This window comes from Tauraco erythrolophus, chromosome 5, assembly GCF_009769465.1.
Source record: "Tauraco erythrolophus isolate bTauEry1 chromosome 5, bTauEry1.pri, whole genome shotgun sequence".
Taxonomy (NCBI): domain Eukaryota; kingdom Metazoa; phylum Chordata; class Aves; order Musophagiformes; family Musophagidae; genus Tauraco; species Tauraco erythrolophus.
In genome coordinates, this window is record NC_141469.1 from 56,500,810 (window position 1) to 56,527,237 (window position 26,428).

The 26,428-nt window shown below is 35.7% G+C and overlaps 1 protein-coding gene across 2 annotated transcripts in view; it reads left to right on the forward strand.

Moving 5' to 3' along the window:
* FAT1 (FAT atypical cadherin 1) overlaps positions 1–26,428 on the forward strand; it is a 104,477-nt gene that overhangs the window by 22,729 nt on the left and 55,320 nt on the right. For both annotated transcript variants that reach the window (XM_086612303.1, XM_086612304.1), the window contains exon 2: positions 9,844–10,158. In XM_086612303.1, coding sequence (XP_086468429.1) covers positions 9,844–10,158 — 315 coding nt within the window. The remainder of the gene's footprint in view (positions 1–9,843; positions 10,159–26,428) is intronic.

Genomic DNA, 26,428 nt, shown 5'->3' on the forward strand with positions numbered 1-26,428 from the left:
TATGCATGTCCTTGCTTCTAGGTCTTCATACTGTCTCTAGATGCTTATTTAAGTGATAACTGCTCTTAACTGTTGGACATTCTGTATTTCTTCAAATCTCTCTATATCTACCTTGTTTATAAACTGTGTGTAGCAGAGATCAATAGTCTTTCTATTCAATCTTTCTCTCCCTCCTTTTGAACACAATTCAAATTATTGCTGTCTCTTCCTAGTGCGGAAGTGATGCATAAATTGTTTTAATTTTTATGTCAAGGTCTGGGTTCGACTACATGCTGGGGCTCTCTGGATGCAAAGTTTTTGCCTCAGAAAAGTGTTTTACTATGAATGCATTTGATAATTTGTAGGCAATTACAAAAGTGAGTCTTCCAGTTTTGGCTGGACACTGATAGTGTCTGGTTGTTTCACCAGCTACTCTTTCTGTTATTCCATTAGTGTCATATGCAGAAATTGTTTAATTTCGAATACAGTAGGTTATTTAATGGAATTTGGGAGTTTTTTTGAAAACTTGTACTGGTATCAGATTTACTTAAGGTATTGGTACAAAACCGGATTTGGCTATATATTCCATTACATCTAGATAGTTAAGTGAAGTTAAATTTGAGATATAAAACAGGTTATCCTTTTGTTATGATTGAGGTTTTACTTTGTTCAGTTTAGTTTTGTTCAGTTAAAATCTCAAGTCTGTTCTGATGATGATGGTTCCCATACACTGTTAAGGGTTCTGTGTGCTCTAGAGACCGTGTATGCTGTGCAGAAATATTCTTCCCCTTCCGCCTCCCAGAACTTGCAATAACTAATCCCTGGAAAGAGCAAGCAATGGTGGACTTGACATGTTTGAAGGTCCTGCAGCTGCACAATGAAATGGCATTTGCTAGTTAAAGAATTTGTGCAAATTCACTACGGTTCCCTGAGCTTGCTGATACTGCTAGTGTTAAGTTACTTGAACTTTCTAAGCCCCAATTTGTTAGAAAATGAGTGATTTGTCCTTGAAACAGTAAGAAGAGTTGTTAAATGGAAAGCAATCCTGTCTAAGCATGATTTCTTAGCTGGTAGTGCACAAGACACAACTTGAAATGTATACAGCTTTCTATTTCAAAGAGCTATAAATAAAATTTCACTCCACTTTCTGTGAATCTGCCTTTATAAATGCTGATAAAGGACCTGCAATTCCAATATGTCGTTTTCAGTATTTTTTTCCCCAACTTCTCCTGAGAGAAATTTTTGAGCATTCTCCGAAGCAGAAATTGTAAAGTTTTTTCATTGCCTTTCTTCAATACTTATAAAAAAGAAATCTTACATATATTATAAAAGAGGATAGAAACTTACTGAATACCTAAAGAAATAAATATGTAAAGTCTAAATATGTGACAAGCTGTAACTGTTAGAAGGAATGTTTACATTGATGACAGATGTTAGATGACCCTATCAAAGGACGTTTGGGGTGCATGTGGAAATCTTAACTCTAGAGCTGGCAGACATAACTTATTGCAGAACTTCTGAAGGATGGTTGTGGGATTTTTTGGGTGTGGTTTTGTTTGGGGAGAGGGGGTTGAAAACATTTAAGTACATTCAACCAGGATGTATGTAAAAGCCACCAAATTATTTAAAAAATAAATGAGAATGTGTTAAGATTCAGCTTTACTCAGGCAAAACAGAAGAATCATTGAGTGGTCGAGAAGAAACTATGAGACTACTTCAGTTATGCACATTCATATTCCTCAGACATGTTTGCAAACAAGTAATTCGAATTCTTTGTGAGTTATGCAAAATACAATATCGATGGTTTGTTGCTAGGTTACAGTCTTCCTAGCTGTGCCTAATTAATGCTCCCGGAGAAGAGGAGAGAGAAGAGCACTGAACACCTCTTGTGCATATGTGATTCAAAGGCAAGCAGTAGTTGCTAAAACTTTCTGCTTTCCTTCAGGGCTGCAACAAAGAATTATTTATATTCTGAAACAGTACAGTTTAGTCTGTGTGAATCTTCAGATGCAAGAAGTCTGATATGTGAGTAGCTTGTGTTGTCAGTGATAAGCTTTGAATCACTATGGAGTTGAGGAGCAAATCATATTTCTCTGGGTGGCTGTTGCACTGTCTTCCATAGAGGCATAAACACGTAATGCTTCCTGTTCAAAGTGCATATGTGATACAAGTAAGGAAGGCTAGCACTTTTCCAGCTCAGTTTATTTATCAAAAATATTACTTCTCTTAAAAGAGAGATTGTATATACTTCTTAAAAGTTCACACTGTCTGCCACAGGTCTTTAGTATTTCAAGAGTTAGAGTGCAGTGCCTCTCTTGGCATTCTGCCCTGTTTATAGAGTGGACAAGCTGACATTTCACTTCTGCAAAAAGGATCTCATTCCATTCCTTCTTTAGAAGGAGATTGTTTCAAAGTGTTCACAGGATGAGGATTTTGGTCTTTTCAACTGACATTTTAAGTGCTGAATAGTTCCTTGTCTCTGTGGCAGGACATACTTGAAATCTTCAGTACTTAAGGATAGTTGGTTTGTGTAAAATAAAGACTGGTGTGATATTGTGCTGCCTTTGTTTGTTTTGGTTTTACCAAGTGGTTACTACTTGACCGATCAAATAATATTAAATTTTATTGACATTAGCGCTGGGTGTTATTTTAGAACTGTAGGCTTAAGGCTCAGTTGTCCCTTACACACTGGTGTTTGGTAGAGGCCTGAGTTACAGTAGCACATCAGCCTCAGGGAAAGAAAGAATTTTTTCTTGGGAGTTCAATAGGTTGCATCTTTCAAAATTTTCACTTCATGGAACTCTTTATGGCATGTAGAGTTGTGGCTGTACTTGTCTGCTGCTTCAAGGCATTTCTCAATGTCAGACTACAGTGGTGGCCAGAAGTTATCAGAAAGAAGTTAACAGAAATAACAGATAACTTGGCTAGAGGATTTTTTTGTTTTTAATTGCTCTAAAAGTGGAAAGAATCTGAGCTGTGACACTGGTCACAATTAGTAATAGAATCACAATTTATACTGAGTACTACACATGGGTGTAGCACTTGTAAATAGTGCACTCCAGTCTGCTGTAGTCTGTTTTATCTTGTGCAGGTGGATGCCATAACTATTAATAAATTTCCTTCTTTATTCAAGTCACCTTTCTTTCTCTTACGATGTCTGACAGGGAGCATAAAGCAGAGAAAAACCCCCACAAAACCCCATGCATAATACACAGGATTACACTTGCCAACTGTCCTGATTTGACTGTGCTTCTAGAAGTTACTCAAGGGGAAAAGGAGGACAAAAGAGTATGGATGTGTTCCTCTTTGAGGCCTCTGGGGACTGCTGAGAAGCAGACAAGAACTGCAACTTCTCCTATGCCAGATTCTCTTTCTTGTTTATGTGGGTTTTTTGTTGTTGTTGTTGTTATTTTTGTTTTATCCTGTGAGCTCTGCTATAGCCTGTGTATTTATACAGCTCAGAAAAATGCTTATCATGTCATGGCAAGTAATAACCTAAGAAAGAGAGGTGTATTGCAGAAAAGGCAAAAATAGAACATATAAGAGAGGCGTAGGAACAAAAAGTTTACCAAGGAAGTTGTCTGCATTCATCTGTGTTCGATGTGAATAGTGTTGAAGAACTGCACTGTCACTAACTTGCACCAAAAGGCGAAGTGTGGGTTAGAACAGATGCTATTTTAAATAAGATGACCTGGGCAGAAACCAAAAGTTAGTTAAGGTGGAAAACATCAGCTTTGTAAAATGTTTTTGTTTTTCTGGCCTATTCTGGTTGTGCAAGTGTGGAGATTCTAGTAACAACCTGAAAACTGTTTGTTCTGAATTGCTTAACATTAAAAGCCGAAGTATGATAGTATTATATTTAGTAAAATTTTACTTTAAAAAACAAACATCCAAACCATTAATCAGTGAGGCTATTGTGATTCTTTCTTTGTTTTAACAACAACTAAGCAAAGTTCTACAAAATGTAAAGCAGAAATTTGACCGAAAAACTGTAAACTTCTGGGAGTTGAGATTCTTTGGACCCTTGTCTGCATAATAAGCTAATTTCATAACTATTAATAACTTCCTAGAAAATATATGCAGCCTATCCAAAGGTAGCAGACGTTCAAGTAGTAAACTGCAGTATGTAAGTATGTATTGAGCATTTTCTCGAATTTTATTTTTAATTCTAAAGATTGTGCTTCTAAAGATTCTAAAGATCTTAGTGATCCTTTACACTGCAGTGACTTACAGTTTGTTTAAAATTCAAGATAAAGTTGCAGTTTGTATTAGTGTGGTGGCAGACTAGTGCCAGTGAGCGACAGCATGCCTCTGTTTGCAACAGCTTAATCCACTCACATTTAAAACTTTGATTTGGATTGGTTGCTCATCAGAGGTCATATTTGATCAAAACCTTTATTCATGCAATTGTTAAAACATTGCCTTTTCTCCCTCAGAGAACGCTTTTAAAGCAGCTGAAGCAGCTTTTTGATTTGCCCAGCTTATTAGAATTTAGATTAATTAAGTTTGTAATCAGATTTCAAGCATCATGTTCCAGGCCAGGGATTTCTTAGTTTGTTTCAAACGTCACTCCCAGGGCAAATTCTGCTAAACTGCATTTTCATGCTTTGCTGAGAAATGATTGCAGGTTTTGATTTCCATTACAGAATCATTAATATTGTTAATGAGAGTTCTCATGGATAAGCACACTTAAGGAGGATCATCCCTGGGAATTGGGAGTATTATAGTTTGAGCATTTGTTAATGAGATAGAATTGGCATATGTAAGACTGTCAGATTTGAGGTGGATTTATATGTTTTATTTTTGTTTTAAGAGTGACTTTGTTTGGAGTGACTTGGGTTGTGAGATTTAAATTGGAAGTAAAGTTGGCTCTTGTCGAGATTGAGGTTAACGTTCTGATTTATCCACAGTTGCTATATTCATAAACCAGCTTGGTCCTCCATATTGAATTCTGTCCGAATTTTATTCTATAGTATTCACTTAGGACTTTTGCCTTCTTTTAATGAAATTGATAGAAAAGTCCTATTGCATCAAGTGGGAACAATTTCTAGTCTAAAATTTCAGACATATGAATATTGTAATACCAGCTCTGATGTCCTCTTGCAGATGACTGAGAAACATTTCATCAGAGCTCTTTTGTACACCTCTCTGGTAGTTAGTGACTGAATATGAATTTCTTTTTATCCTGACCACCTAAAAGGCTTCAAGATTGCATATCCAGCCAAGTGAAAAATGTTTTTGGAATCCTGACTTCACCGCATTTTATGAACAATAATATTTACAAGTCTTTGAGATTACCATACATGCTAAAGATTTTTAGTGGTACTCTGTGGAAGATTTCTCTACTTGTCTTGCTACATAAAAAGCAAATGGTTTGTAAAAGTTAAAATTACCAAATTGTACCAGCATAGAGAATGGATGGGAAATTTGCTGATTAAAGATTTTTCTGTGAATGGGAGAAGAGTTAAAGCAGAGATGGAACTTATACAGCATTGAAGATATGATGTGCTTAAGCTGTACTCCCTAAATGTGCTTTACACCACTTGAAAGCAAAAAAGTGAAAATACTTTCTAGGAGCCAAAATACGCTGTTGAAACTAATTATACTGATCAACATCTTACTGATACTTAATGGATCTAGCCGATTACAAGACTAAAACAAAATAACTCTTACTTAGATTGTTTTATTACTTCTCTTTGATATACGAGTTACCATCATTTTTCTCTCTGCTGTCTTGAGAACCACTAGAGCTAGAAGCCAGTGAATTTATGAACTCTGTGAGTGGTGGCTTTCAGACAGCGTATGATATTATACTGCCCTAATGTGTAAAATAGACCAGGATAGTGAACACTGACAAAAGCAGAAAGTTGGCACACCAACCAACGTTACTTTAAGGAATGATTCTAGACCTGTGACTTGATAAGAGAACTATCATTATCTTTGTGGGAAAAAGTCATCTTAGTTAACTTATTCTTCTTTGGGGTTGTGTTTTTTAGAAGGTATAGTAGACTACTGAAGTTTACATGCATTTGTATTCATTATTGTTGCATAGAAATTAAAGATGAAGCTATTAGTGTTCTCATAAGCAAACTCAGGAAAGATATAGTGTTAAACTTGCAGAAGCAACTTCAACTAGAGTAATGAGAAAAGGATGGAGTTTTGAAATTACTGTCACATTGTACAGTAACATTAAAAGGGAAAAAAAACCCAAGTACTCTGTGTAGTTGTGTGCAGAAGAAATTCAGGTTTTGGTAGTCAGAGCTTCCCTCCACCCCCAGCCATGTGTACTGGATCAGTATCTGTTCCATTTTATTGCTGGGCAGAAGAAGCAGAAAGAAAGCTGAGTTATATTAATAGACCAGTCAACCCTTCCCTTGTCATGTCTGCAACTTTGAGTGATGAAGGAGAACTAGGTGTGGCAGCCTCTCCTCCGCCCCCTGCCATGTGCAAGGGGTGAAGGGAAATTTTTGCTCCCTGTATTCCTGTCTCCCTTTTACATGGCTTTTATACTGGAAGAATGTTATTTTGAGTCTTCATTTTTCATATTGTCAAAGTAATCCACTTATGTGTGACACCCATTTTTAATAAAGTTTTCTAACTTGCATACATACCTGTGTATTCCATCCATTTTGAACTGTAAGTGGGGTACATGAAAGCTTTTTTAAGTACCTTTTATGACTCTAGGAAATGTTAATTCAGGAATTAATCTGTTGATTAGTGTTAAACAGTTATATAGGTTTTTTTTGCATATCTAACTGATCATAAAATCGTTTTCCTAGATGTTTTATATTTCAGTTTGAAATTATAAACGGCATAGACAGAAAATATGTTCACCCAACAATTCAGGATCTGTTGGCGAGAAACATGAGAAAAATGGAAAAATAATTTTAGTGAATGAGATTTCATGTTACTTCAACTAACGCATGCTTAGAGTATGGATGACTTTGTAGAAAAACAGACATTCTGAAGACCAGAGCTATCCTATTGGGTAAACATCTGTGTTACATGATGTGTTCAGTGGTCAGATGGTCAGACAGATTACAAGCCTTTCACTGAACATTTCTGCAGAAGTCAGTGTAAAATATACAGAAATAGTGTCATATATGCAGATGTGACTTGAAATGAAAAATGAACCAAAAAATAAAGTTGCCTATCTTTGCTGTATTGTAGCTAGCCACTATCCCTGCTATCTCTATAATCTTTTTATTATTTTTTTTTTTTTAAATCCTGTTGTTGTTTATGTGACTTAAGTGAATGGGCACTTGAGAGCTGATAGTCTACAAAAGCAAAATTGGTTCAGTTGTCTTTTTCCTTGAGGTAGGCTTTGATAACTAAGGTGGTAGAATTTGTAAATGCCAGGTGTGCAGGTTACAGGAGGAGAGCTCCGTTACCACAAGAGTGTCTTTTTATGTTTCTTTAAAATCAGGCAAGGCTATCTTAAAATTAATCTGCCACTTCTGATGTAGCTACTGTTAAGAAAACAGGACAGGTGTAAAACGGTAACGGTTGCTCAATTCAGCACATAAGCCTGCCTGCTGCATTCTGCACGGATTGCAAGCAGCAGAGCAGCATTGCTGGAAGTCTTGCTAAAAGGGAATTGATACAGTCTAGTCTTAGGTTTAGTAGAACATGAAGGTTTTAGAAAATTTTCCAAGGCATACATGGAGTCTTCTCAGACTTGAGATGAAGTGCTTGCATGCCACATCCTGCATTTAGGTTTAGAAATGAGGCCACAATAACTAACAAATTTATTTATTCCCGAGCGAGTCTCCTGACCGAAGTAGAGAGGTGCAAAAGATGTAGCATAAGTGAGTTACAAAAATAGAATCCAGGTAACTGGGTGCTGAAGGCTTTGTGTCCATTTTTAAGAGTAGATTAACATTAACAATCAGAACCTATGCAGGTAACCACAGCACAAATCCAGTAACTGCATAGGATTTTTTTTAATAAGTAAAACTGCCATCAAACAAAATATAAATACTGAAGTGAAGAGACTAGAAATGTAAAATGCTAATATCCTTAAAATTAACACCTTGGCTTAGTTTTTGATGATATTCCTTAAAAAAAAAAAAAAGAGGAAATCATAAAGCCACCAGTTTGCTTTCAAGAAAACTTTTATAGAGTGCATGTGTATTTTTGAATTGCAGTGCCCCTCCTTTCTATCCCAGTTCGCAAGCTTTGACGCTATATAAAACCAATTTCCACACTGACATCTGGTGGTAGTTCTGAAATGCTGTGCTGCTTGAAATGCCATATATGGGTATTTTGCAGGTCTAAGCATTAGATGGTATCCTCTTTAGCCCTATAGAAGTGATCTTACTGACATCTTAACATTTCAAATTATCTTCCTCAGACCTTTATGCAGCTTCCCACAAGGCAAAGAAAGTAATGAATAAATGAGTAATTCCTCAATATTTATCTCATTTTGCTCAGCCGGTATAATGCATTAAAAAAGTGTCTGGGGTGTGTGAAGGAAATACTACTTAAGGTAGAGATTTGTTTCCTGTAGAACTCCTGTAAAAGCACAGTGGCGTAGTTTTCTTGAAGTCATATTTTACTGATGGTATATTTATATGTCGTGTGGAGTTAACAAGCTCAGGACAAGGGCCACATCACACATTAGTCACACTGTATGGCTGTATCCGGAGTCCAAAACTGGCTGTCATGGTGATAGTTTGAATCATCTCGGCTCCAGTCCCAGTTAGGTCTGGTGTCTCTCAGTATAACAAACAATAAAAGCCATGACAAAGCTCTTCAAGATTTCCACAGAACTGGTCTCAAGGGCTTGCTCTGTCCCTCACCCTGACAAGTATCGGGTTTGTTTTAAGTTCTATTTAGAAAATATCTGAAGTTGGACAACTTGTAAGAGTGACTGGATCAGGAAAAGGAAAGTGCAAACTTTAATTGTGCCATGGCACTGTGAATCTGTTTGATATTCATCCCCCATCAAATAGGTTACACAGTGTCATGTACCCTTGTGACACGTGCATGTTATGATTGTACCTGTAGAGTAAGCTGCTTATAAAAATAGATTTGTATTTCCTTCACAGCGGATAAAAGCTTGAGTCCCTTATTCTTTGGCTCTGGCTCTGACAAACTTCTGTAGACTCAGCAGGCAGGTTTTTATCAAGTTTGTGAATTGTGTAGCTGTTCCTTAAATGGCCCTTAATTTTATGCATGTAATATTGAGCTAAGTGCTGCTTTCCATTGCCAGAGTAACAGCAGCCATTGGTTGGTCCCAATGCTGCAAAGGTTAGCTTCAGGTATAAGTTTTGTTTTCTTTTCTGTGAAATTTCTGCTTGAACCCAAATGAGCAGATTGAGAAAATTCAGTTAAATAATTCATTTGGGCACATAGATAAGAATGTTTCACATTTAAGTAGCTGCTCATGAATATGAATAATGGTAAACAGTTCAAGAGTTTGGCATCTAAATCAGATAGTTTAATATGGTATAAAATTCACTATAATCAGTGATGAGTAAAGAGGGTCATTCGAGTCCCAAAAGACTCTGAATTACTCATTATATTTAATCTTTTAGGCAAAATAGCTTTTATGAATAGTGCTAATTGATCTGATAAATCTCAAAGGATGTTGGAAAGGAAATTAAGTAATATAGTGTTTTAATATCTGTAACGCATAATTGCTGAAAACTGTTGTAGTAATTTTATTTTTTTGTGGCTTCAGGTTAGCCTCAATATGTTTGTCTGTGTATATTAGCACAGCTTGTAGAATCAACGTCGGTTATTTTGAACTTGTATTCATTTTAATTTATTCATTCATTTAAGCTTGTTGCTTACTCTATTTTTATTCACTTCTGCATATTTATTGAGCGTTTTCTATTTATCTTTCTTCCTGTTAAACAGGTATTATTGAGACTGCAGATCGCCTGGATCGTGAGACTACTTCACATTACTGGTTAACTGTTTACGCAACAGACCAAGGCATTGTGCCTTTATCGTCCTTCATTGAAATCTACATAGAAGTTGGGGATGTTAATGATAATGCTCCTCAGACCACAGAACCAGTTTATTACCCAGAGGTCATGGAAAACTCACCCAAAGATGTATCCGTCATTCAGATTGAGGCATTTGATCCAGATTCTAGCTCAAGTGAAAAGTTAACCTACAAGATTACAAGTGGCAATCCACAGGGATTCTTTTCAATAAACCCCAAAACTGGTAAGTACCATACAGTGGTTTATTTTACATATGAACGAATCAAAGTATTTGCATAAATACATAATCTATGCAAAATCAATATCTTTGGTTTAACATTGTAACCGTGCCTTTCACAATAGTCAACCTGGTATCTTGGGCTGTGTCAATATTACTATGTTATACAAACAAGTAGAAGAGGATTTGAGAGTGAAGCAGTTGGTTCAAAGTACTTGACGTCCACATCATGTGTGTTTTGGGAAGGTTTACTTCAGAGTAGCTCAACTCTAGACTGGTCAACGCCCATTTGCTTTTTTGCTTTTGTAGTGAAGTAAATATGCTCTTGGAATACATATTTTTTAGCTTAGTTTTGTCCAAACTGTTTTTAGTAGTCTCAGTCTTCCAGTTTTCATGCATAGAGTTTTTTGTCAGCCTCTACCTCTCTCTCCCTCTCCTCCTCCCTCCCTCCCTCCCTCCCTCCCTCCCTCCCTCCCTCCCTCCCTCCCTCCCTCCCTCCCTCATATTTTATTTTCCGGGTAGTGTTAGTCTAAGCAATTCAAGCCATTTATTAACTGCAAACTCAGTTGTCCCAGTCAGAAGGGACTATCCATTGCTGTTGTAAGAGATACAAAATCTGGAAGATAATTTGCAGGTGTCATTGCTTTGTAATGAAAAGAAGGAGTCTGAGTTCAGTGGTTGTTGGAAAGCTTCAGAAAAAACATACTGAGGTTTTAACAGGGAAGTACAAATACAAGAAACAAGTGACCTTTTAGTAACTGTAGATTTGAAATACTGAAATGTATGTAGGGCAGAGAGACAGGAAACAAATAAAATAATCCATTTTAACTGAAGCTACACAGCAATTTTGAAAACAATGTAAAGGTTGCCTACCATCCCTTGCTTCTGAATGAACATAGAGAAAAATAATACATATACTGGATGTTTTTTTCCACAGATCTTTCCTAACAGTAAAGAAGGGTTTGGTTTTAATTAAATAATATTTTTGTGGGTTGGGCGCAGCTTAGCTTTTCATATGTTGTATTTAGGTACTATTTCACAGTACAAATTACAGGAGATGCTTCTGATTGACTCACCCAGAAATTTCTTTTCAGAATCTTGAGATTTTTAAACTAGAGGTGCCGTAGAGGTGTAGAGAGTGACTTTAATCTGTAACAAACCTAGTAAGTAGAAGGGAGCAACAGAAGCGTTATTCATTTAGCTCTTGCTCATTCGTGGAGGGAATTTAAAGGAGAAAAAATTGAGTGAAAAATATGTTTTGAAGACTGGGTTGACACTATGGCCTTCATTCTGTTTCATAGTTGTTTCAACTCAGAGTATGAAAGACTTGCGTGCTGTATCAGCTGTAATTGCTGTATCAGCAAAGCTTTAAGTGCAAACACAGGTATGTTATTTGGGTTATTTCTGACAATAACTTCTTTGTCAGCATGTGCTGCATCTGCTTGTGAAGACATTGCCGAGAGGGACATATGAAATAGCTGTAGCAACAGAAGATCTTTAGCATAGTTAAAGCCTATATCTAAATACTATGTCTACAGAAGCATTGGTTTTAGAACAAAGGTAGCCTAAGAAGAAAAACAAGAAAAATTCAACCCCAAAGTCTTACAAAGTGAATGCAGAAACTGTGTGTGTGTGTGTGCTTTATTACTCTTTCTCTGCTTACACATGATGCAAAATGAAAATTTTTTCACTCATCTATCTACTTCCTTGCCCTTTCTCTTTTTGAAAAGTACTGTTTGCTTGCTACTTTGATATTTCTTGTCATCTCAATCAGTTATATTGATAAAACTAGGGGTAAAATTGGCTGTGAGTTGGGTGGAAAGAACTGACTGACTCAAGTGCTCAAATTGCAAGTGAACGTATACCACATTCATTTAGTCTTTAGGTATAATTGGCCACTACTTTTGGTTGCTGTTTCCTTATTTTTTTCTGTAGCTCATTTTCTTTTCCTCTTTCTTCCAGTCCTTTCCTACTGCTCTCTGCTTTATGTATCATTCTGCAGCATTTGCCAAACTTTCTTTTTAAAAAGACACCTGCATGCCTCCCTTACCTCAGTTTTGAGGTGAAGAAACATTTTTATTCCTATTTAATGGATAGAAGAATTAGGGCAGCAGGAGATTGTGACTTGTCTTTGGACAGAGTTTGTAGTTTTCCGCTTCAGTAGCTTGCTGCGGATCTCATTTACTTTAGAAAGGGAGCTTGAGGGAGCTCAACGCACTAGATGGTGAAGTGATAAGGAACACTTAATAGCAAGTTAATAAAGATTTTCTGTCATGAGAGTTTACCTGCCTTAATTGTAGCATGCATACTGTAGAAGCAAGCAGTGTGATCTGGAGTCCTTCTCAGTTCTGTGTTAAACAAAAGAAAACAACCAACCAACCAAACCAATAAATGGAAATAATTAGGTAATTATATTTCAGAATACAGGCACTGAGAAGAAAAATATCTTCCTCTGATTTACATTCAGCAGGAGAAGATTTTTTTTTTTCATAGTTAAAATCACAGGGATAATTAAATTCATTTATGTCTATTACTGTAAAATTGTAATGCTAAATAGACATAATAACCATAGAGAGGAGGGGAAGAGAAGAGGTGGGCAGAGGAGAAGAGAAGGGAAACCTCTTTCGTTTCTGTTGTGTTCCCAGAGTGCACCCATATAAGTGTAATGATTATTTAATAGTTAGCTCGTGTATTGTCTTCTTATAATGTAGGGCACTGGATTTCATGTGATCTAATGGGCTTTCTTGTTTTTCCTCTATGTGTTCAGTTGGAAACTGTCAATCTGCGGTAGGTGCTAACATAGTGATAGAATGAGCTTAGACTGAGGTTATCAGGATCGTAACTTTCCAAGTCTCTCTCTGTCTATTAGAAATCAAATACATTTAACCTGAATAGATCTTACTTGGGGTGAAAGTGCTTCCACTAGGATTAGGATGTTAAGAAGTTGAAAAATCACATTGAAAGACACTAACTATTGTTGTAGTTACAACACAGAGTGTTTTATCTCCCTCAGTTAATTAAAATAGGTCTCAGCTGAAGAGTACATTTGACTAGAATTAGTGATATCAAATCCTGTCTTGTTTGCTTATGCAGGTACGTTACCCTTGTTGGACCTTGTAAGGCTATCGAACTGTAAGGTATTTGTCAAAGGAAGAGAAACCTTCACAGGGCCTCAAGTTTGCCTTCCATCCAAAGGGGAGATAGGGCTGGAATATGAATCAAGTCTTTCACTATATCTCATTATAACACTGAAAGTGGTGGAGTAAAAGAGTTAAATGTGTGTGACATTGTTGCTTAAGGCCAGTGCACAACGCCAAAGGCAAATTGAGGACTGTAAAGGCATCAGTCCGAGTCAAGGAAAGGCTAGTGTTGGTATCCTTAAAATAGGTGGTGAGTGCTAAAAATATGTTTCAGCTGGTACTATGTTATTGTCTTCTCTCCAGGTCAAAGATCCATCTTTTTCTGTCTCTATAGAATTTAACACTATGGTATTGTGGTCCATGGCTAGAACTTCCACACATAATAGTAAAAAAGATTATAAATAGCAATAACCTATATGTAACCTATGTCAAGTAAAGTACTGCTTTCTGTTCTCTGTAAGTAGCTAATGAATTTCTATAATTTTATAGGCTACGCACTGACATGTTTGTGTCTTTGTGCAATAATCCTGAATTTTTAGATGGTAAAACTGACTGATGTGGACCTATGTAGAATATAGTTCATCTTTCACAGAAAGAAGAAATTTATTTTCATGACAAGAACTATTGACTGACTGATTTGTTTCTCAAAAATACTACTAGCTAAAGTAGTGTATGTGTACTTCTTAGTGGTCAGTTTCTTTAGTAAGTCTTCGTTGGCACTTAAAAGCATCTTTCTTATTTTAGATAATTATAAAATAACTAGTTAAAGAAGCATTGCTAGGTTTTTCTTTGCATGCAGTAGGTCACAGGACATTTTGTAATCTTTTCAGATATACCTGGCCTCTCATTAAAGCAAATGAAATACCATTTTCTTTAGTTTTGGAGTTTCCATGTAATGAAAAAAAGCTGCTGTATGTGTGAGATGGCCAGGTGGAATAAAAATAGTTATCATTTTATTATTTGCAGGAAAAAAATTAGAGCAAAGACTGATTCCATAACTTTCATGTTCAACCTGAACACAACTGTAAACAAATATGTAAGTTATGGTAACTAATTTATATCTGCTTAACTTTTTGCAAAATAGCTTATAATTAAATACAGAAGTAATTGACAAAAATGGTAGCATTCCAAGGCATTTTAATGTGTTTAGATGGAAGGAGGTGGAGTTGGCAGAGATAGCTATTCAGAATACACGTTCTGGAACTCTATGATTAATCTCACCACTTAACCCTAGAGCTATTGCACTGAGGATCAGAAAAGATTTGCGCTTTTAGCAACACTCATGTAAAACAAAGGATTATATAAGAGTAAACAAGTTCTGGATTTTGTGCTTTGGAGCTTACAATGTACAATGTGTACAATAGAAAGTAGCTTCAGAATTTTTCACTTTTTATTGTGGATGTGGTTTATTTGCTTGTGAGTTGTTCAGTTTTTTTTTTCTTTTTATATTCTGTAATTCACTGTAACAGGGTCAAAGACTTTGAAACTTAATTATCAAAATATTCTTAGTTGCTAGTTTTCGTATTTCATTGGATGCATTTGGATATAATGTTTTGTCTGAAAAAGCAATGAATGGACAAAAATGGATACTTTGACAAAGGAATAATGAGCAGTTTCATTTAAAAGTCAGTGATTCAACTCCAATCCAGTTGCAGGACTGAAAAGCTTTACATCTCGCTGATATAAACCCGATGGTTGTATTTACAAAATACAATTGAATATTGTATTGTTTGAATTAAATTACTGATTTTTTTTTAATTTTTACACAATCATATTGAGTGGACAAATTTATATTTTTTCCATCTTTGATTCTTTCATAGTCTAAGATCTTAATTTGCTTTAGTACTTTTGAGGAGAAATGTTGGAAGCATGATAGTAGATAGCAGGATTGCAGTAATTCTTAGAGAAAGTGGAATGGGTACTTAGTATGGCATCTACTAATAATAACTGATAATACCATTGTATACAAGTCTACATTTATGAGCTGCATATGAATTATGATTATGTAATTTCTAATCTATTGGATTAACCATTTAGAATTGGATCTGTTAGTGCCAATTCAAGAGAGAATTATTGTATTCATTTTATGAAGAGCTTTCAACCAAAACATGTAATTTCTTTTTGTCTGAGACGAGAGTGGAACATGAATTATATACAGCTTTTTGTTGCACCTGGTAAGAATTGTAAAGGTAGTATGCAAACCATCCTCAATTTAAAGTGTATATTGACTGTTCCCCAGAGTGACATTGTAGTGGGCTAGAACAAAATCCCTTTTCTATCATTGCTTCCTGTGTTTTGTAGTTTTCTTCTATTTTTACTCTTCAAATTATGGAACTGCAAGCTTCATGTGTAGTTAGAAGAAAGGTGTTCAGCTTTAACTGACCAACAACAATGCCTCAACAAGTCATATGTAGCACATAGATATTTAAGAGCTAAGGAGAACGTCCTCAATTGCTGCAGAGCTAGAGCCATTAGATTGAACTCTCTTAGCAGAAGGAGCTCACTGAACTTCCCTAGGCATTGTGTCTGTTTCCATATGGATAGAATAGTTTTGCCGTGCCACGATTTTAAATAGTGCTACTCAATGATACAGGCTTTGTATAATTAATATCTCAAAGATTGCTGAGTTAAGGTACCTGAAAGAAGCTTATAGTACTTCCTTGTAAGTGGTAGTATACATGTTAGAATGGCAAAAACTACATTTGCATAATGGATGGGAGTTCCAGTTCTCCTTGGTATTACTGAGCAAGAAACTGGAATCCTAACCAGGTATCCATATAGGGTGAGGGAAGACCCTTGTACTCTTTTTGGATTACCTTGCTCATGTATTCAGGTCAGAAATAATTTTTGATCTTTTTGCCAAATTGGTATGCTTACTTCCACTCCCCCAGGACTTCTGTTACATTTATTATACCAACTAAGTTGCGGCTTGGGGAAAGAATCAGGATCAGGTAGCAAATAATACTTTCTCCAGAAGCCATGCCTTACTTCAGAAATGTAAAACAATAATAGCAAATGGGACAGGGAGTTACTTGACACTGCTCCATATAACGATTTTGAGTCAGTTTTGCAGAAATGCTGAGTGCAAAGGTATAGCTTTCTATGCCTTTAATGCTACTTGATATATATAAATGATGCATACATCCAAAAGCTAGACTTGGGTTCATAACCTGGACAGGAGAATGACAAAATTAATTTCGAGTGTTAATTTCCCCATCCTTCAGTTTTGCAGGTCTAAAATAGGAATAATTGCACGACCTAATTGCTTGAGAGTGTTGTGAAGATATATTCATTCATATTTATGAAGCACTTGGGTATTATCATGAGAATGCCATGGACATTCCTTTGAGAAAATTAGTAATCCTGTGCTGTAGGAGTTAGGCCATTTAGATAAGGCCTTTCTTACATAGAGAATTCCAGCAGAAGCATTGAGTAATTACCCATTTCAGAACACACTGTATCCTGTGCTCCTAATGAGGCCTGAGTCTGTGCATCTTAATGCACACATGCAAGACGGTCAAGTTAAGATGATATGGCAGTCTTAACTCTGGAATTTCCTCATTTGAGTGACCAAACCTGAAGATAAGTGTTTGTCTAGAATTTAATATTATTTGGCATAAATTTTGCTCTTGATTTTTTTCCTGTGCTCTTTTTTACTATCTCAAGTTTTTGAAAGTACTTGTACTAAATTGATCCTGTGGCAATTTAGGATTGTGACAGTTTTTGTTTCATAAATTATAAAACATGCATTACAAAGTTAACATCAACTTTGAAATTAAGTGCTGATTTAAAGACAATTTAATATATGCAATCCTAAAATAGAATGCTGTTTTAATATGAAAAGTTTGTTCTGTCAAACAGCTTGATTAAAATTTTGCTAACGCTGAGTCTGTGGCTCTCACCGTCTGTTTATCAGTCTCTAGTAATCCTTAGAGCTTTGTGAATTTATAAACTACTAATAGCTTATGGATAAATCATTTACCTCACATGATTTTATCCTTTTACGCTTTTGTAACCTTTAAAGCAGTATCTTTGTGTGTGTCTGTCTGATTTGGAGACTGAGTGAAGTGAAATAGGAAATGAGTACAGCTGCAAACAACTTCCATGGGTTTCCGATAATGCTGGAGAATTATTTAGTGAGGAAGTGAAGGGCCAGTGACCGTACAGTAGTATTGGCTTCATTTTAACAAAGGAAGTCTGTGTTGTTTAACTACTTGTGGGTTTTAATCCCAATTGACGTAATATTTTGGAACTTGAATAAAACCAGTATTATTACTTTGCACACTAACGTGATTTAAGGTTAAATAAAAGACCCAAACATTGAAATTGTTCTTGTTACTTCTGTAGATGCCAAACAATGCCAGGCTCAATTATTGTTCATTCATGTCACACAGCTCAAAACTTATGTAGCAGCCTCCATGTGCCCAACAGTTTACCTGTCACATGCAGAGAAAATAAAGTGTTTGATTACGCTGTCCCTAGAACAGATTTTTTTTTTTGTCCACACTTTACCTTTACTGAAAATGTGACCAGAATTAACCCAAATGTTTGTTAAACTCCTGCAACCAGAGAGGGTTACATGAGCAGGGAAAAGTTTGTATAGACATATGTTTGGAGAGGGAGTTTAATTCTGCAAAAAGATACCTTATTTTCCTTTTTAAATATTGCTTAAAGCACTTGAAGTGCTATTAGACTAGTGATTTTCGACATGGTCTTTTCTGGAACTGGGAAAACAAGTTCATAGCTGTGAAATTTCTGATAACATCTTTACATCAAATCACTGCAATAGTTAGGGATTTAGCACTTGAAAAGACAGAAAGATTGCTATACTGTAGGCAGCTATTTTAAAAATTATTTGCAAGCATTTATATCAAGATCACTTCTTTTAAATTTTAGGTGGTGGTTTGGGGTGCTGCTTTTATTTGTTTATTTTATTTATTCTCTTTGCATCTCTGGAAAAAGAGAAATGGTAGTTTCTGAGAAAATAAACATGGAGCACAGCAGTCCTCCCCTTCTCTCTGTCCCTGGAACTACATAAAAACTTCAGGTCATACTCTGCATGATCTACGATCTGTGTAAGCAGGAGTTTAAAAGAAAGTGAGGTTTTCTTTCAATTTTCACATATTCCAGTGCAGAAATGGTGATGGGAGACAGACTCCTGCTATATCATATGCTCTTTTGAGCTGGAATATGTAACGTGTGAAATTATAATTCTAGCCAGGGAAGAGATGGTGATCAGATACTGTTATGAGCCACTTGCATAGTACCACCTTCACGCAGTATAATGACTTTCAAATATATCAGTCATTCCTTGATAGGCTCTCCGAGTAGTGTAACTTAATGGAGATTGTCTATATAACAACACTGTAACATTAGTATCGATTAATTTCCTATTAAGAGAAGATTACACAGTCAGAATTAGTGCCTTGATTCACATCTAGTTTGGCTTGATTTTTGAATGATAAAAACAAAAGATCAATCCCAGCAAAAAATATAATTCTACATGAAGTAATATAATTTTCTATCTGGAAAATTCTCAGTGGAGTCACAGTCAAAGGCTAACTAGAAGTCAGCTATAAAATTATTCTTCAGCTTTTATGAGAGCTGAAATAACACCTTTGGCAGGAGCTTATGTGTGATCATCTCTGTCATGAGTGGTGTACAGAGGTCTTTACATATGCTTCAGTTACAAAAGCAGTTCTCTTTAAATCAGTAGATAAGACTGCAGTGCATTCCAGATTTGTTGTAGTAGTATTCTGTCTTGTAAATGTAGGAAATAACATGTAAATTAAAGGGGGTGAGGGGAGGGAATTAAAAAATAAATAAATAAATCTCACTTAGAAACTAATATTTTAGGATTTAGATGTATAGAGAGTTAGAGGGCCTCAAAATAAAGCCTGTATTGGTGTTGGAAATATCGTAATACTCTTAGTCATTTGAACAACCTTCTCAGTGTTTTTGTAAATACATATGTAACATATAAACCATTCTTAACATCAAAGGAGAGAAGATAATAAGGACAATTATATCTAACAGAGTTGTTATATTGTTGCTTCAACTTTACTTTCATATGAAAGATTGAAATGAGTAGCCAAAGAAAATTTCAGGTAGGTTATTTGTAGGCTTAAGGCTGCCCAGAACCCTGAAATACCTCAAAACGCTAATCTGTACCTCATTTATCCATACACAGAGAACTCTGGAATAAAGCAGTTTTTAAAATATTTTTTTTTTTAAAAAAAGAAATTGTTATTATTCATAGTGTTAGGTCACATGTTTTTTCTGACATGCTACTCTTAGTTCCTGCCTCAGTTCTTTCAAGATGAAAACTTTTACATCTAGTGTAAATACTGTGATAAATGTTGAAAAAGCCTCTGCCGAATCACGCTTGTAATTCATCTTTTTCAAGTCTTTCAAAAACTTTCTGTATTTTAACAATAGAAATTGAGTTCTATTTGTTGGCTTTTTAAGGAGACACGTGTCTAAATTTTTAAATTTGGAAGACTGTATGTTCAAATTGGATGGCTGGTTCTGAAGTTGACAAAGCAAGACCAACCATCACTTGCAACTGATTAGCTTGCTTAAAGAAATCCTCATGGTTTGAATTAATAAAAAACAAATAGTGAAATAAATAAACCATATAGAGACACACACACTAAAAAAAATCATGATGAACATTTAGAAAGTGAATTTCCCCCTTCCATAATTCATATCTTCAAAACTTGGAGGGACTAGATTTTGTCCATAACAATCAGTTAGCTAGTTTCATCAGTTAGCTGTTCTCTACAAATTAATTAGTTAAATCTCATTTTTCGCATTTTTATATTTTAAAATCTAATTTTAGTTAAATAAAACATTGTGACTTTCTCAGATGAGTTTCTTTCATGAATTAGTAATTTTATCTAGATTAAAACGGACATTTTTAATATTAAGCTGTACTTTTGTGTTGCTACTTACTCCCTTGTTTTGAGTTTTTTAGTGGCATCAATTACTAGTACGGCGTTGTAATGGAATTATGAGCTACATGTAAGTATGAGAGACTTCTGTTTTGTGCTGGTGGTGTTTTAGGACCTGTGCACATTTAAGTCCAGTAGGTGGTCTCATTTTTCTTTGTGTAGATGGAGTCTTAGATGTGCTAAGATATCTATGAGATGAAAACCTTGCCTTTACGGTTTTGTTTCCAAGGTTTTTATAATAAGAGAGACCACATTTAAAACTGGTAGTTCTGTTCAATTCTCTGGCGTCCTGTAGGGTTATTTGGAGTCTGTTTTCTCAAAACACATTTCCTTATAATATGCTAAATACTAAGAAACTTTAACTAGATATTTTAATTTCTTATTTCACTTAGAACATATGACTTTGACATCAAAAGTTTTAAACAGCTGTTGTTCTTATACTTCGCAAAAAAATAAAGTAATTCTAGTAGTATCAGCCTTTCTACTCTTCTCCCATAATACATTTCCTGTTTATAAAATTTTAATAAATGCCTAAAAGAGTTCAACAATTTCTCGTGTTACTTGCAGTTGCTGTCAGCCAATGGTGTAATTAGTTATATGCTGTAATTGCAACCAAGATACTGGTTTGTGACTAAAAAAAAGTCTTAGTAAAAACAATGGAATTGTATAAAAGCAATTGTGACATCAAGTTAATATCCAAGCAGGTTTCCATATTGGCTATTTCTCTTTGAAATCGTATATTCTTAACTCACTGTAATAACTTTTTCAATTTCTGTTTTTAAGTTCAGGTGGTTTGTGTAGCGAGGTGTAGTTACAATGCATGCAGACTTTGACTTTATGATTGCTGCTATTTAACTGTCATTACAAATCTGCTTGTTGATGAATACTTTCAGGTAACTCAATGCAAAAAGTTCAAAATTAAATTTTGTTTAGCTACCTTGCATTTCAGAGATAATATTTACCAACTCTAAGTACCTTTACTAGCAGAGTAAATTCCAAAGACACTATATGTTCTGTCTTTGTGAATTTGTCAATCTTCCTTAATCCACATTTGTGTTGCAACAGTTTATGGGAGATTAATTATGAAATTGTAAAACTAATGTAGCAGAGGAAGTGACCTCAAAACTAGCCTCAATCCTTTAATAATAATTGATCTTAAAAGACTTCTCTCAACTGATCCGGATTTTTTTTTTTTTTTAACATATTAACAGCTCAATGCTGTCTACAGTAAACTGAAAAATGCATTTCTTTTGTTCAGGGGGAAAAAAAAAAAAGCCAAGTTTGGAAAGGAGTGTGGAGTTTCTTTGCTCAAGCACTATGAACACAGTAAGATTGTCAAGATGATGTGAGATTTTATGGCAATAATTCTGTACTTAATTATTGAAGATGGTATGTCTCAAAATGAGGTAATAAAGTCGAGTGATGAAGATCAGGTTACTTAAAGGGTTAATTACTGAAGGCATTTGAGCTTTGAATTGGTGTGGCTTTTACCAAGTGGTGCTGAAGGCAAGCGTATTTTTGCAAGGTAAGCAAAGAGATAACAAAAACTTATAGTGTTCTTTTGATAGCAAGATCAAAGTTCATTCTAAGGAAATTTGTTATCACTTAATAGTTTCCTTTCAATAATCAGAGTTGGGTTTTGGTGTTTTATTTTCCATTCAAAATTATTTTAGCTGTTTTTTTAAGTACCATTTTTTTTTTGTGACTTCGTCTTATACTGCTTACGACTTACAGTTCTGATTTTTATCTTCCTACGTATGAGGGAAACAAACTACTGAAAGAATATGATTGACAATGAAACGCCATACATCTTCAATGCTTTCAAGTACTCAGAATGCAGGATCTTAGACTTACGTTTATTTTTCTAGTATAGCTATTTGGAGATGTGTGGTTACTTATATATTTCTTTTTCATTATTCCCGAAGTAGTTTTATTAGTAAAAGAATTGCTGCAGAAGCAGTTTTACCACTGTCTTAGTAAAACCACACTGAAAATAATGTACTCCATGACTAATTAGAGTATACAAAACTATGTGGTTTACTCTTATAGGATACATTTGAGCAGTTTTCTGTAATTATATGATCACTAAACACAGATTATATACTTCATTTGAAATCTAGTTGAAATTCAAGCTCTAAAATGTTTATTGCGTTAGATCACTTGCCTGTTTATATAAAGTGTTTTCCCTCTTTATACCATATGTCAATAGTCTTTGGTGGGTTGCTTATCTTTACTCTCTGCTTGCAATCACTAAAATGATTAATGAGTAGTCAGATTAGCAAATTGCAGGTCTTTGTATCTGGATGCTGTTAAAATAGTCCAGGGAAGTGACTCTTAACTTCAGATGTGCACCTAGTACTTACACTTTGTGGTAGTTGGATCGAGTAGTTAAATTGCCTGGTTACTGTTTAACGTGATGGCTGGTGGTATGAAATATCAGCCATAGGATTAAGTAACTTACTTTTTGACCGTATATATAAAGCTTACAGTCTGTTGGCAACAAGTAGCAAACTCATAAACACTGATACTACCTGTACTTCAATAAGTGTCTAATGTGCTGATACAAAAACGCCCCTATGGACTAGGCTAATTATCCCTTATTTGATGCAATCCTGAGTTGGGTAGGGCTGAGATCTCAATTGTTACTTTACTTTTCATGGAGTACCATTCAAAGGGCAAGACATTTATTCTGCTGGGGTAAATGTGCCAAAAATGTTCTTTGTAGATGAAACCCAGAGCATATGCGTTAATAACTGAAACAGGAATAAGGAAGTGCTGAAATAAAAAGAAAAGTGATCTGAAGAGCAAATAGAGTGTGTAGTTCTATAAACATTTTAGACCTTTCAGTCTGGAGTCTACCTGTGCACTGTGGGAATGTCCTGGTGGCTTTTGCTTGGACTGCTGCAGATGGGAATTGAAGGGGAAAAGGCACTGAAGCTGTGGAAGACTGCACTAGTTGAGTGCAATCATGCTTTACTTAACAGAAAGGAGACACTGATTTCAGCACAGTGTGCTGCAATAGGTGTCCCTTTTTAATTTTCCTAAAACTATTTATAGGGTAGTGTAACTCATTTTTGTAAAATACCCTAATCAGAAAGTTCATGCATGAAGTAGAAAACTACTCCTTTAGCCCTAAAAGTGGATTTAAACTGCCTAGGAAAGTCTGCTAAGCCACAGGCTGTAAGCTATGCTAGGCAGAAGTGATCTTCGTTCTACTTAAACAACCGTACATTAAAAAAAAAGGTAAGATTCAAGAGGCTAGAGGGAACAAGCAAGTAACAGCATAACTCTGTAGCTAATGGTTAAAGTACTCAGCTAAGAGAGTGGAAAGAGGAACCTAGGTTCTTGTTTTCTCTTGAAAAGTGGTATCATTTTTACAGTCTTTGCTAACAAAACAGAAAGCATGGAATCATAGAATGGTTTGGGTTAGAAAGGACCTTCAAGATCATCTAGTTCCAACCGTTCTGCCATAGGCAGGGACACCTTCCACTAAATCAAACTGCTCAAAGCCTCATCCAACCTGGCCTTGAACGTTTCCTGGGATGGGGCATCCACAGCTTTTCTGGGCAACCTGTTCCAGTGCTTCACCACCCTCAGAGTGAAGAATTTTTTCCTGAGATTTGATCAGAACCTCTTCCAGTGTAAAGCCATTGCCCCTTGTCCTATCACTAAAGTAAATTTTATTTGAATACAGTTTTAAATATTTTGTTTTTTCCAGTAGACTTCAAATAGATAGCAGAAACTCAAGGAGGAAGGAAATAAGAGAGAATAATGTAGTGGTGTTTGTTACCTGGTGCGGAGTTTTTGTTTTGTTTTTGTTGTGAATCTTTACAGTTAGTTTCAGTTCATTATAGCACCTCTCTAGCTAGTGACACAGAACAGCTGTGGTTTATCCAGACTCGCTCCAGAAACAACATGTTTCTGATGAGGCGAGTTTTGAAACATAACTGAATAGAAAAATTGCATCAATTGGCTAGAGATACCATTTTCTCATCATTAGCTTAGAAATGTTTGTTATAAACTTATGTTTTCCCAAGGATGCTTGACCTGTCTTGCCATAGCGTGCATTGATTCCCAGGTGGAATAATAGTCAGTGATGCAAATTACTGGAGCTGGCTATTCCTGTTGTGTTTGTGTGAGAAGTAAGTGATAAGAGGAGGCAAAAGGAAAATGGGAAAATATACTCTGTGAGTCAGTTTCGCTTTGAAAATGAATGCTTTGTCACAATGATTGTTTCTCGCACATACTCTAATTTCTCTTATTCAGCAGTGAACAGATTCTTCCCGCTCCTTCATAATAAGGATTTCAAAACAGATTATGTTACAGACTTCTTCAGAGATTAATTGAAATCATCTTGTCACTTCTGTGGGGATGTGGTATATGCAAAGGTGTGGTTATTCATTTATTTGTGTAGAAGGAGGGGCACAGCAAGGAGATCTCCAAACTGCTACAGAAAAGAGAGGGAACTCATTCTAAACAGTTTAAGAACTTTTGTTTTGAGTAGAAAGAGCAGAGTGATGGTTTTTGGTGCAGACTTGTATTAGGTCCAAAGATTCTCCCCAACTATCTTAATGGGCAGTCTCAAAAGCCACACTGCGTAGCAACACTCGGCACTATTATCATGGCCTTAATTCAGAAAAGCTCTTCAACAACTGATGAAATCTATCAGTGCAGCATTAAGCATTTTATAATATACAGAAACTTGGAAAAAAATGGAAGAACTTAGTGATTGCCATAATCAAACATTTTACAGTGCTAAGCTCTAGTGAAACACTCCACTGCAGCTAAATTTTCACTTAGGAAAATGGCTAGCAGTAAAGAGTTAAATAAAAAGAATGTTATGCATGTGTATGTGAGTCTAAATCGAGAAGTGTTACATTTCCTTTGTTGGCATTAGTTTCTGCTGAATGTACAGGATATATATGGTGAAGACTAAACCCTTCTGTTATTGGTCTGAAGTGTTTTAACAGAAGTGTGGCATGCTTGGTTGAAAAGATTGGAAGTTTTAACAGATCAAAGCATTTATATTTTGTTCATACTAGATATTTTTCTGCTTACCAGTTTGAGTTGTAGTAGTCAGCTCCATTAGTAGAAATTATATCTGGAATTAGACTTTCTTTAACAAACTGTAGTATGTAGAGCCGTGGTACACAGTAGAATTCTGTCTGGAGTGCTTGCAGCAAAAGCGTTCAACCCACCCCCCAAGTATTAGTTGGCATTTATTAGCAGTGGCTGCTCTTGATGGGGGTGAGGGGGGTAAGTGGATAGGAAACTGTTGATAGGTGCCATCTTTCTGCTCTCATGTGTTAGCAATTCTCTGCTTGCAGCTGCTGTGAGAGATGGAATCTAATATTGTCAGAGGGTGTAGACTGAATACTGAATATTCAGAGAAATGCGAGCATAATGAGATATTTCTGCTGGAATTACTTTATTCTTTCTGTGCTTTTTGAAATCCTCCCTATCCTCAACTCAGCTATTCAACAGCCAACTCCTTTAGTGGCTGTGCTGAAATGTACCCTTTTCCCTTGCAACTGTGGTGAGTCTCAGGGCATTAATGCCTCATGGGAGAGCTTGTGCTCGCTTTCTCCAGATGTACTTGATAGACAGAGATGTTTAGGAGACCGTGTGTTTCTTGAAGTTACCTACAAGTCTCTTTGCTCAAGGGAAGCACATGAGGCATCTGCTCTGCCATTTGTTCATTTCTAAGTAACAGTTCTGTCCAGTTCCCCATAGAGCCTGTGAAAAGAAAAGGAGTGGCTTGACCAGCCCCAGCCAGAAAATTGGGAGAAAGCTTTGTTTAGAATATGTGATGATAAATATTTTCAGTTGTCATTGTTCACAGCTCTGTAGTCTCTGTGGGAAGATACTACCTCAAGGAGGGTAATACAGAGTTGTCACATCCTTTTGTTCTATCTCTGTCCCCCTCTGCCCCCTCTTCCGAAATACACAGTACATTTTTTCCTTTGTGTGCTTTTTTTTTTTAATTATCATTCCCACTTTCTTTGCAATTAAGGGCAATTACTTCATAATACCAAAAAGATATTTCCTAACAATGACATACATAGTATGTGTTATAAAAGCATAAAAAGATAAAGTAGAAGATGATGGACTTTTATGTCTAGAATACTAGATATATAATGGATTTGATACAATGGCAAACCAAATTGCTGAAAAAACAAGGGC